This window comes from Phaethon aethereus (genome assembly GCF_964289735.1).
Source record: "Phaethon aethereus genome assembly, chromosome: 1".
Lineage (NCBI taxonomy): Eukaryota > Metazoa > Chordata > Aves > Phaethontiformes > Phaethontidae > Phaethon > Phaethon aethereus.
The window spans coordinates 67,261,401-67,274,469 of record NC_138575.1 but is presented as its reverse complement, the minus strand read 5'-3'; the positions used below and the strand labels follow the sequence as shown (position 1 = coordinate 67,274,469).

The 13,069-nt window shown below is 40.1% G+C and overlaps 1 protein-coding gene across 11 annotated transcripts in view; it reads left to right on the top strand.

Annotated features, from left to right (window-relative positions):
- Nucleotides 1-13,069, top strand: part of BICD1 (BICD cargo adaptor 1) — a gene marked incomplete at both ends in the record, with an annotated part of 178,383 nt that overhangs the window by 146,227 nt on the left and 19,087 nt on the right. For 5 of the 11 annotated variants that reach the window (XM_082010686.1, XM_082010680.1, XM_082010681.1 and 2 more), the window contains 2 exons: nt 3,542-3,693; nt 10,332-10,539. In XM_082010686.1, the coding sequence (XP_081866812.1) occupies nt 3,542-3,693; nt 10,332-10,539 (360 nt within the window). Of the gene's footprint in view, nt 1-3,541; nt 3,694-10,331; nt 10,650-11,619; nt 11,832-13,069 lie in introns of all 11 variants that reach the window. The other 6 variants (XM_082010679.1, XM_082010687.1, XM_082010683.1 and 3 more) reach the window with 4 other exon arrangements.

The window sequence follows — 13,069 nt, the reverse complement described above, 5'->3', positions numbered from 1 at the left end:
AGTCCGGGAAAATGGATTATTAAATCAATTGCTCAAGATAGCAAGGCACATACATCTTGCTAGCTTGCTTGCTTACCTTGTCTTGATTTATGTACCCATTTATTTGTAGCCATAATTACTGTGTCAGCACCAGTTTTGTGAAGCAAACTCAAGTAGCGTTAGCATTAACAAGTAGCATAAATTATAAAGTAACATCAAATTAATGATACAATAACTTTTAGGACTAGTTCAATAACCGTTTTTATTTTGATTTCTAGTAACATACAGAAAGCAAAGCTGCCTATGAGGGTGACTTAATATCCTGAAGTTCTGATTAAAAAACAATCGGTTGTTCTTACAGGTAAATAATTTGATGGGAAGGAGTTGAGCCAGCAAGACATCGGCATTGGCAGTAACTATGGTGTCTCCAGCTCCCATAATTGAGATACCCATAAAAGTCCTTTCAGAAAAAATAACTTGATAACCCCAGATGTACAGTAACTTATCTATAGACAAATGCCCTGATACTATATAGACAGAATACAATAGAATTTCTGCTGGGAAAGTGAGGCTGCATTAAATGTCCTGCTTTCAGTACAGCTGAGGTGACCAGACACATAGGTACCTCTGAAAGACAAGAGAGAAAACAGAAACAAGAGAGAAAGACAGAGTCCAAGTTTCCCTTTTCCCCTCAGCCCCGCTCCCCATTACACGTTCTGGCTTCCAGGTGCTTCAGGGGAGTTTTCTGCCTCTTCAGGCTCCCCAAACTGGCTCCCAGTAAGCATAGAAGAAAACCACCAGGTGTGCCAAGGCTAGGGATGGGGAAAGGCTGGGTAATTATTCATTTGGTGGCAGCTGGCCAATATAGATTGACTTAGCTGTGTTGTAAAATGGCAGCCTCTGAGCTGAGGAGTCTGACAGCAATCGGCTTCAGTCAGAAGCCAGGTCCCAAACCGATGAGCTGTAGGGAACCTGAGTATCCGCACACTCTGGTGCCCACCAGCTCTTACAAGGACCTCTTGAGTGTGCTAAGCCTCAAGCTAGAGCAACGCACCACTGCTCTGCTGGCCCTGGCCTCTTGGCTGCAGGTTTCTAACAGAAGCTTCCCCAGCTTGCTTCCCCCTTCTTCCTCTTGCCTATTAAAAACACATTTTTCTTAGTTTTATTTACTTCTCTACTAGAGCACTTGTGCCCGTTCGTTCTTCACTTAGAAGACTTTCAGAAGGGAGACCCTTAAAAGCCTGTAAAGGGATGTGTTCAAAATCTTGTCTGGTGTGTGGAGAGCCACCAGGCACTTCCAACAGATTTTGCAATTTATGCTTTGTTTGCTATATGTTGTTTTATGGCAAACTCTAATAGGAGGAAAAAAAAAAGGTTTGACGATTGGACACAGTCCTTCCTCTGTCACTTTTATTCACCAACTAAATTATATTTCTAAGTTATTTTTCATCCTGTAGTGTTACATGTCCATTTCGCTTACCCTGACATCCAGACTAAAACGTAGGGATCACAATGATCTGTCTGATCATTGTGCAGAGTTTCAGTAATGTCTAAATTATTGGATTTACATGGAATATGTAATCCCACTGCTGACAGAATTTAATTTTTTTTAAAAGCCTAACATTAGGTGGCACGTATCCTTAACTCATTTTCATTCCTAAACAAAGGAAAATCTTTGCATGAATTTTGTATTCAAAGATGAGGTATGATAGGTTAAGGGACATGGGGCTGTATTTGTCTTAGAAAGCAGAGACACCTGAATTCCTGCCTTAGGGGCAAAGCAGAACTCAGTTTGAGCTATAGAGCCTACCTGTGCTCTCATAAATCACTTCTGCTTCATTACTGACCTGAAAATTCTTAAATAAATCTGATTTAATCATACCTGTTAAATAGGAATTTGTCCTCTGATCCACTATGTCCTAGATTTCCCTTCAAAAAAGTGGTTTTATTAAACATAGTTAATCCTCCTTCTCCGTGTTAATTTATGAGCATACAGTTTTCTCATGGCTTGAAACAAATAGAAAGCTGATGATTTCTGCTTTATCCTGCAAAGGCGTAGGATGGCATCTACCACCCTACATTATACCAACGCATATGTCAGCAAGGTTGAGAAAAGTTACATTTATTTGAATATATCCCTAAGTGGTTGACTTTTTTAACATATATTACTGATGATTTCAAATTTGGCATGGAAAAACCCATAATCTATGTAAAATGACAGGTAGTTACTAGTGATTTTTTAAAATCTCTTCTTTCAATGTAAACTAATATGATTTCCTACAGTTAGGGGGAAAAAAAAAAAGAATGTTTTTAATGCTGCCATTTCTAACCATGCTATTCCCCTAGCCACAAATGAATAGAGTTGTATTTTAGTAGGCAATGCTAATATGTCCTTTTATTAAGAGAAATTTTTAGTTGGAAATGTATTGAGTTTCAGAAAACTGAGATTAAAATAGGTTTCCAGCTGTTTAGCCATTACCATCTTTTGTCATGTCTCCTTGCTGGTTGCTTTAAAGTCATGTTCTTCTACACTTCTCTCCGCTGGTGATGTCTCAAGAACCCACCAGATCAACAGAGGAAATTGGTTGCCTATATGAAATGGTACAACTTATTATGCACTAAATGAAGTGAAAAAACAACCATACCACCCTCTGAGTAAATGTATAAGGAAACATTTTTTTCTTAATCTCATTCAATGGCAATAATTTTAAATGTCTCATAGCAGCTGTAGGTATAAAGCCTCTATAAAAATATTTATTTTTAATAACTTCACAATGATGCCAGACTTCATAGGTAAAACAGAAGGTTTAACTCTTGCAAGAAGAAGACAAATGTAACTGTTAAAAGCAGTAGGGCAGTAAATTAAAGAAATGTAATGGATGAAATTGAAAAAAGAAAGGAGGAAGCAGGAAAATGAAGGGGTAGGATGACTACAAAGCCTTACTTTCCTGTTAAGTGAAAACTGTAATTTACACTTTTTTAATTCTTTTTTGTAGTGGTTAAAACTGCCACAATCATGCTGTTTTGCACAACAGTAGGCATTGCCAATGCTCAGACATAAAAGCAAGCTGTCAGGTCCTAGCAGTCACCTCACCTGAGGAAAGCCTCAGCTGGCAGGAAGCATGAGGCAAAACACGTTAATTCCCAGCTTGGCTACAGAGGCTGAGTCTCATGTGCCACGTGTCCTGTTTGCAACATGGTTGTGGGACACATCTGGTTGTTTATTGCAGCTAAAACAACATGGTACAACTCTGTAAGCTGTAGTAACTTGTCCACATGCCTGAGCCCTCAATGTACAGCTGCACAATTTTGCAGAGACGTTTAAGATGTCAAGTTGTTGCCATTGAAATTGGCTTTGTCCTTTCAACAGCTTTCTCCTTTTCTTAGCTTTATGGAGTACAACGTGAAAGAAGACATTAAAGGGTGCTGTGCGATGAAGCTCAGCTCTAACTTCCTTTTACCATGTGAATGAAGAAGAAAATCTAAATTAAAATAAAACATGGCATCTTAACTGTTGTCAGATATCTATCTCATAAACATATATCCTTGTTTGTGTTTTCAGACAGCTGAAGTGGCACTAGCCAATTTGAAGAATAAATACGAAAATGAAAAAGCAATGGTGACTGAAACCATGACCAAACTACGGAATGAATTAAAGGCTTTGAAGGAAGATGCAGCAACCTTCTCATCCTTGAGAGCAATGTTTGCAACCAGGTAAGGGAAACGGTTTCACCAGCTGAGTCAGCACCGTAAAAGTAAATATGTGTGTGCTATAGTGAGGACAGACTTAGCTGTGTATGTTGGGTGCTCTAGGGGGAGAGACAGAAGTCACTTTTTGCAAGGTCAGGGGTTTGCTGGATGAAGGTGAATGACTCTTAGAGTACACACCGTGCAAAACCTTGCAGGCTTTCAAGTGCTACTGAGATGTGTGTCTTAGAAAATAAAGCTGGCAAATAGCAATGTCAATACAACCTTGAGTAAAGTGTTATAAATGCCAATATCAACCTCCAGTATATTTGCATTTATAGGGCTTTCTAAAGTGGAAATCAAATACTAGATTTATGTGGCTGATTTTCACATTCAGAAGTATGCAGTGATTCTGCCATGTAAAGCTATTGTATGGTTAATGATGAACTTCAGAATCCCATGTTTTCATTATCATGAGATTTATTACCTACCACTAGTAAAATCCGTTTCATCAACCAGCCTATGCTGTAATCCAGCACTAATAATTGTGAGGCCACTGTAATTTCCCACTCCAGCATGAATTCTTATTTTCTCCTGCTGTGATATTCAATTTATTATCTTCTCCTTCACAGGATAAAAGTTTCACTTATCTTCTGTAACATAGTTCCTCCTGGTAGGACAGAAATTAATCATCTCTGTTCTTTCCTTCTCCGACACTTTCTTCAGAAGAGCTTTTGGTTTTATCTGCTTTTCAAAAGGTTACCTACAAATATATTTTTTTTAAAGATCCAACAGTTTCATCAATAAACTAACTCCCAAATAAGCAAGGAAATTAGCATCCTCAGGAAGTTCTGTCATATCAGGGGTTTTTTTCCCCCTTATGGTCAAACACAATGCAAATTTCTTGCTTGTGCTTTAGTCCATAAGCAGTAAGACTTCTTCACGCCTCATGCCAATATCTCTGCAGTATACAGCTGCCGTCTCACCTCTTCCAGCCTTCTAAGGTCCTTTGTTGCTTAGTGAGAGTGGCAGCAGCAGCTGGGAGAGGTGGGAAGGAAGGAGAAGGAACATTTACATTCCGTGACATTGGTGCTGTGTACAAATTCATCATAGGTTCATCATCAGAAGAGTACGTGTAGTGCCATAATGGAAATGAAGAACCAACTCAGCAGGTGGTGTGAATCAAGGTAGCTCCATTGATTTCATTGGCATCTAAAGATTTTCTTCAAGAAAACAAAGTTGTGTGTGTGTGTTTTAGAAATGCATGTGTCAATCTTTATGTGCAAGCTCATTGCTCTAGGAGATACATGAATGTACTAACTCTATAAGGCTACCTGGAAGGCTACTAACTCCAGGGGAGAGGAGTGGCATCATGAGCATAAAGCAAACAAGGGTCTTTCATGGAGCATAAATCATCACCTTATGAGCTAAAAAAAGTTTGCAAAGAGCTATAAGTTGTTATTTGAAGGGAATGTTAGATTATTGGTGTACTTACCCTGTTTGGGCATCCTGAGCGCACAGTTCTGTTGGGTTTAAGGCACATCCTAAAGCTAGTGGGAAACAGCAGCATCTTTTCTGTGAGAATTAGGCTTAAAGGATGCCATTCATATAGATGCCTTTTCTAGATGTCTTGTGTGTAGAATGCAGTGAAGCTTCTGTTTCTCTTCTATGAACTCTAAAGGGAATCTGGGTGACCAGCCAAGTTCCTGATTTCTAATGTTCCTGAATGTCTGATATTAGTAGAGATAAGCCTCACCCAAAGCATCTACTGCTGCTGGTAAACTCCATGCAGTACTAATTAAACACTAACTGCATGGCCTGTGGAACATATCCCTGCCCTTGATGTCGTAAGTTTTGGCCAGTATTTTCTGAGCACAGTTATAAAAATTCATTCACTGCAAGGTCTTGCGTATCAGTGTGCTCCTATAGATATTTCTGTTGTAAAATATTCCTTTTCCTTCCCTACCCTGGAATCTAATGGCCTTTATAATTAAATCAATCTTCCTAAATGTTCAAATCATTGACTCAATCTCAATACTCCATTTGGAATAGCATTTGTTTCAATGACAGAGAGCTGATACACTATAGATGTGTGTTCAAGAAGAGAAATCTGTTTGAAAATACAAGACTGCAAGATTCTCCTTGCAGTAACATTCAATGCAATAGCAACCTTCAATATAAAAAAGCAATTGTTTAGTCTTCTGTTGAATAAAACAGTGGTTTCCATGGTTATCCTGCATCACATGGTACTTACTCCTGAATTTGTACTGTGAAGAGAACATCCTTCTGATAGTAGAGTTATATTATAGATCTGAAAATTATTTCATATACTGTTTGATAGAGCAATATCCTTTCTCTTTCATAAACCATCCTTTTCTATTCGTTTGGTTCCCCAAAGGGATGTTCATTCTGGTGCCGAACTGTATGGTTTCCTCTTCAAATGCACTGGATAAATGTCATACCACATTATAAGGAGAGCACAAAAAAGATGACGCTTTTCTCCAAAGCTCCCGTATGCAGAAAGCAGGAGCCCTCCTTCTTCTGTGATTTTCCCTGACACTTGTGCATCCTTCTGTTCCTTAAGTTCTTCTCTTCTTGCCCTCAAAAGTCCTTCTGTCCTGCTTGCACCTCTACTTTTGCTCTTTTTCCTTCTGGGACTGTTTGTTTCCCAGTCCAAAATCTCTGTGGCTCTGATCTGTACAGCTTTCTCCTTCCCTGTTCATTAGCCTTGATCCCTTTCTGAATCTACTTCAGTCCTGTCAAGAATATGTCCTCAATACAGTTCAAAATCCCTTTTCCCCAAACCCCTCTCTTAGAAAAAGAAAGCAACAGAGTATAAACACTTCTTTTCTGTGGGACGTGTGGGGTTGGCGTTGAGCAGAGTTGAAGTTCCTGTTCGATGCCAGGGCCATGTGCTGCCCTGCACATGTGCAGCTCCTGCTTGTAGCCTGCTTATTTTGTCCTGGCCTGCTTCTGGTAGTCCCAGACCAGAAAAAATTGTGAAAGCCTTTCCCACTCCTCCTGTTGCTTCCCCTGACTCCAACCCCCAGCCACTGACCCAGGGTGGGAGCTGTGGGAGTGTGAGCAGTAAGGTGGCCAGCACTCATCTAGAAGGCAAATGAAAAATAAATTCTTTAAAACAGTAGTTTTCCGACCTAGAGTAGGGGTTGCCCTGGGAGAGGTCTAGTGCTGAAGGAGAGAAGGAACTATTTTTAAAGCAGGATCCTAAAGGGATTCAGGAACCTAATTTTACTGAGTACCCTACACATGCTTGCTTTCCCAGCCTAAATAGAAATACTCAAACGGAAGAGAGCAAGAAATATTACTTGTGATATTGCCACAGTCCTGACACTGCATGCACTGATTTTATTCTCCATCCATCAAGATGTTTTCTTATGATTAATATTTAAAGAAAAAAGTGTGCTGAAGAGATGGACTAGGAAGTTTGGACAGGTCTTGGAGCTATCCTAGATGAGAAAACACTTGTGAGCAGAAGAGAATTATGCTTAGATGGCTAGAGCAGGGATCTGTCACTGTCAGTGTTGCTGGGTTTTAGCTCAAGGTCTGCTATGATTTATGCTACCTAACTTACGCATAAGCCTGACTTGGTATTTGGTTTGCATTCCTAGATGAGAGAGAGAGATGGAACTAGAAATCCCTTAAAATCCTATATAAGCTTCTTGGATCAGTTCATACAAAATAAGTGGGCTTATGTGTCTGTCTGCTTCCTTTCTGAGACAAGAGAAATGAGAAATAGGTGAAATCTTGACTTTTGCTCTGGTAATGATAAGTAGACCAGCAGACAGCAGGATAACACTGCTCTTTATTTAATAGTCACTTGCAGCTTACACCCATCCTGGGGCACGGGAGAAATTGGGAAAGAGCTCTGACTCAGGAGGACATAACCTAACTTTTGTTTTTCACTACTATTTGAGTACTTCTGAAAGACCTGTTCAGAGCTCTGGTGCATCCTGGAGCCCTGCTCAGTCTCCAATGGTCCATGCCATGCCAGAAGTCATCTCTCCTGGGAGCTCTTAACCTTTTTCTTCCTCAGTATGCTGTGAGATTTCACAAATATTTATAAAATGTGAGGTCTGAAGGCAATGTGGATGTGTGTAATGTTTTTTTCTTTTTTAATTGGAAACACTCCTCTTTTTATCCCACACTTGCGCATAGCAGGGAATATTTCAGTGAAGGGAAGTGCCATGGCTGCAGGCAGTAGCTGCCTCCCACTACATGGAATAACCTTCAGTGCTGCAGACTTCAAGGAAATCTGAGGCTGTTAATTCAGCAGTTTCTAAAGTTAATTATGGCCTTTACTTGACTGATTTAGATTTAACATTTCTGAACAATTCTTCTAAAAAAAAAGAAAAAAAAGCTTGAGCAACAAAACATAGAGACAATGGACCATGTGTTTGTGCAAAATAGTAGGAAACTTCGAGTCATGGTGGAGGTCAGATGACTGGAACCACCCAAACACTGCAGTGAACTGCCAAGAATGCAGGGTTGCTATTACAGGGGGACATCTAGGAAGGGCCTATAATTAATCAGAAGAGTTGGAAAATGTTGTATTAATGAGATTGGTTTTGTCTCGAGTATGAGGCTGGCTAACAGCATCGAGTATATCCAGATTTATAGGGCCAGCTTGTTATAGTTCATAGCAGGTAATGAGAAGCAGGTTTGTCTAAATCTGCTTTGGTAATATCCATCTTCATGTAGCTTATGTTTCTTAACTGCTCTTAGCTGCTTTTCCAAAGCAGATAAGTCTAGATACAAGTCTAGATACCAAGAACACATCCTAAGGCCTGAAGAAAATCAGTCTTTTTCCAAAAAGAAAAATGGCTTATTGGCATACTAAAGCCAGGCAGTTCATTCCCCTAGAGGCACTGTGCTGCAGGTGTAGCTGCAGATATTACTTTTAAAAAATTCCTTAAAGAAAACATGTTTGGGGAAAAAAAAAAAAGGTGTCTTCTAGACAAAGAGGAAAGCACAAGAGAATAACAGGGATGGATACAGGATCTCTGATTACAAGAACGAGTCTTTAAAACTCTGATAACACAGACATTATAGTAATTCATATTTCAAATGAATTGAATTTAATCTCCAGAATGCTGATTTCATTCTAATGTCTCTGTCAAAGAAACTGGCTAAAGCATCAATAGACATCGCACACAGAAATAGGTGTGGAAGCTGGCTTTAAGCCAGCCAACGTTGCAGAAATATCTCTCTCCCTCAAGGCTTGAATAAAGACAGTCATGCTTATTAGGCTCCTGTAGAAGAAAGATAATAGCGAAACTGTAGCTGAAACTACGGCTGACAGTCATTTTGCTTCCAGTGCCTGAATTATTCAAAAGGGAAATGCAATATATATAAGTGTGTGTTTGTGTGTGAAGAATAACTATGACTTTTCGACTATACATTATTTCCATTTCCCAAGGAGAAGATTAAAATTTCAGGAAAATTAGTTTCATCCCTCAGTTTGCAATAATTCAAAAGTTTATCGTGTCACACATTTTGAGAAGGAAAAGTAAAATTGTTTTCTATGCTTCATTTCTGTGAGTGATACTGATAAAGTTAAATCCTCATCCGTTACACTATTGTAATTACACAGCAAAGCTATTTAGATTTCTACAGATCACTTGGAGAGGAGATTTAATGAAAGCCCCATCATTTAACAAGAAAAATTCTTGGATGTTGCCACAAATGTTCGATGGTCAGACAGTACTGCCACCTGTGAACCATTTCACTACTGGTATACATTTATCACTCTTGGTTCTTACTGATTAGATGGTCTATTTTTAACAATCTGAAGCTATTTCACTTCAAAAAGTGACTAAGACCGTCCTGAAATGCCTTGCTCTTCCTGTTAACTTTAGGAATCATAGTGTAAGACAGGACTAAATTTAACTCAGTCTTCTGCTAACAAAATCATGAGAAAGGTGTTTTTATTTCAAAATCTGTCTCAGAGAACCAAAGCAAATGAAAAACATACAGTTCTACATGAAGATAAAAGAGGATGAGGGTTAAAAAGGAGTAGGTGACCATAGCAATGAACATCTGAGCACATCTCCAAGAGATTCAACAGTAAATGTGAAATAACTTCCAGGTGAGGGTTTCCTGAACAGTACCTCTTTAATCAGTTAACAACGGCAAACAACTGAGGGCTTCTCATTTCACAAAATCTGATGTGTTGGGTGTTCAAAGTACTTGCAGTCTTTTTTTTCTTCATTTTTTGTAATATTTTGCTGAAGTGGATATTACTGTCTGTGGAAAATAATATTATCTAATTAGTAGACATTCTTATCCATGATGAGGTTCTAGCAGAACTAGCACCCAAAATTGTTATTTGTGGTCTAACCTGGAGATAATCCCAAACCTTCCCTCCAGTTGCTCATTATCTCCATTAGAAACATACTATGTTGTCATGGACTACTCTGATATTTTTAATACACATTCTCCTGCTGAACAAAAAGTGTTGGCATTCAGATCCAAGTCTAAATTTCTTAAGTGGGAATGGAAGAATTCGGGCTGTCTGCTTCCAGGATTAGGCTTGGCAAAAGCTTGGATAGGAATTTGTCCCTATAACTGCGACCCAGGAATGCTATCACTGGCAGGGTTGGTTCTTGGACCAGTTCCCCAGATGTCTGCCTCGTTTGTTTTCCCAGGTGTGATGAGTACGTCACGCAGCTGGATGAGATGCAGAGGCAGCTAGCAGCTGCGGAGGATGAGAAGAAGACCCTAAACTCTCTGTTGCGCATGGCTATCCAGCAAAAACTTGCCCTTACCCAGCGACTGGAGGATTTAGAGTTCGACCATGAGCAGTCCCGACGCAGCAAAGGCAAGCTTGGAAAGAGCAAGATCGGCAGCCCTAAAGTAAGTGAGGAGGCATCAGCCACCGTGCCAAGCATAGACACTTTCCTCCTGCATAGTCAGGGCCCACAGCAACCAAACTTACTGGTCAGCAGTGGCACTCAGAGGAAAAGGTATGCATGCAGTGATCTTTACAGTACAGTGCAGTGGCCCGACTTTAATGAAAGTCGTTCACTGAATTGTAAACATTATAATTCTTTCTTCTTTTTTTTTCTTTTGTTATTTCAACTGGGGAGAAGGAGGTGGGGAGGATATGAATATGAAATTCAAAGCCTGGCAACATGTGGTTCTGATCCACCTACTCACTATGTTATTTCCACCTCCTTAATGCAGTGTTTTGAACTATATTCTGTCAGTGTCTCAGTGCATCTTGTATGTCTTTAGTATTAGTGTGAATGTATTTTCTTTAACAAGTTTTCCTTAAGTTTTCCTTAAGGTTTTCCATAACAAGCATCTTAAATAAAAAAAGGATTGTGCTCTACGAGCATTTCAGTGCTTAACACAAAAGAAACTGCATCTCTTTGTTAAGCTCTGGTGCTCACTTGTTCTTCATCAGTGCGAAAAGAATATGGATGTGTTCACTCAGATCAATTTTTCTACATGGAGCAAGCAACCTTTTGAAGGGGGACGGCTGCCATTCATAACCCAATGCAAATATTTCGCTGTTCAAGCAGTGAGTTCTCATCTTGTCTTGTGACTGCCCTGCCAAAGCTCTATAGGTGTGGGGATCTCCATGGTTCTGAAGATGAAAGGACTCTCTGTTAGAGAAGTCCTAGATAATCATTCGCTTTTCTTGTATGCTCTAGTCACAATGCAAAATCAAGAGAACATTCAGGGAGCCTTGTACATATCAACTCCAGGATGCTGAGATATAACTGAACCTCATCTCCTCCTCCCCTTAAATGAACAGGATTTCCAATGCAGGCAAGGTGCTCTGCTGTGGAAATGACATGGGGTGGCAACGCTAGTTGATTTTTACCTGTTGAACAAATTAACATGATGTTGTCATTCATGAGGCTTTGAAAGGTAATTAAAGTAAAACTCTCTTGTTTCCATATGTATTTTTCTTGGATCTCCTGCAAGACTATTCTCACCTTCCCTTTGTGATCAGAGCCATCCCAGGACTTCAGGGACCTACCTCCAGAAATTATTAAGAGCCCCCCCTCATCCCGCCTCCACAGAATCATATCTTCTGAGGGGCCCCCCTTCCATGAGGGAATTCATCCATGGGCACCGTCTCAGCAAGGAAAAAAGGTTAACCGTGGCCACACCAGGTAAACATTTTTTCCTTGGGTGTATGTGGTGCTGAGTGGTTAGCAGAGCAGGGGACCTTCCCAGCACTGCAGATGCAATCTAATTTGGGCATCTTCTTGAAACCTGAAAAGCAAAATGTCTCCTCCTGTGTCACCTGTGGCAGGAGACGACATTCTGCTGGCAGCAGCCCAAACTGGTTCCAGATGCAGTGGGGAAAGTCCTGCTGTGGTATAGGTGGGTGCAGTCCCACTGGCATCCACAGAGGCTGCACCCCTGTGCCTGGGTGGTGCTTAGTCTGGTGGTTGTGTTGGTAGTCCCCATGGAAGACACAAACCCAACAGGACAGAGGGGTCAGATGTGTGAGGACCAGTGAGGGAGGGATTGGCAGTGTGCAGGAGCTTACGCAGCATCCATCTTCTGCTCGCACTGGAGCATTCAAGTAGATTTTTCTAAAGGGTAATGTTAAATTCACAGAAGGTTCAGTTTATATAAATTGAGTCATGAAGTTTATCTTTGCAGGAAGATTTTGCTCTTCGTTTCCTGCCAAAATGTAGTATCTGCTTTGAACAAGGTGTAGAAAGGAAATGCAAACTGGAATGCCATTTCAAAGGCTGTGACATCTTTCTTCTCCTGACAGACAAGCTAATAATTACTTTTCTTCTGTGCTTGAGCACAGAACCTTTAGCCTTTAAATGTGTGCACTCTTGTCTGGTGGTAAATTTTTTCGTTCTTTGTTTTGAAATTTGTTATACACAAAAAGCATAAGTAGAAAATATAAAAGCTAAAACCCATAAAGTGGTTTCTGCTCAAGTAAATGTTTATTCTGGAAAGCTGAGCAATACCCTATGGTACGTTATATCTCTCCCTCAGTGCCAGCAATATCACAGCCGCCTTTGAGTAGTGCCATGCAAGTAACACCCACTCAGAGGACAAGCGTTAAACTGCAGAGAGTCTAAACAAGACATTTTCCTAAGGAGTGTTGCAGTAAATAAATGAAAGAGCTGGGTCTTGGGGAGAAAAAGGCAGGGAGGGAGAAAGATGCAAGGGCTTTAAAATGTATAAAATAAATGGTGCTGATCTTTCAGCAATTCCTTTGTATTCTGTTGGCACTGGAAGACCACGTGCTCGTTTCCTACCCTATAGACAGGAATCTGTTTCCTACCCTATAGACAGGAATCTGTTTCCTAAACACTGGCAGTGTCTCTTGTATCCTTTCCTCTTCATCTTACAACAGAATGAGAATGATTTTTTTTTTTTCTGATGGACACTTACATCTCTT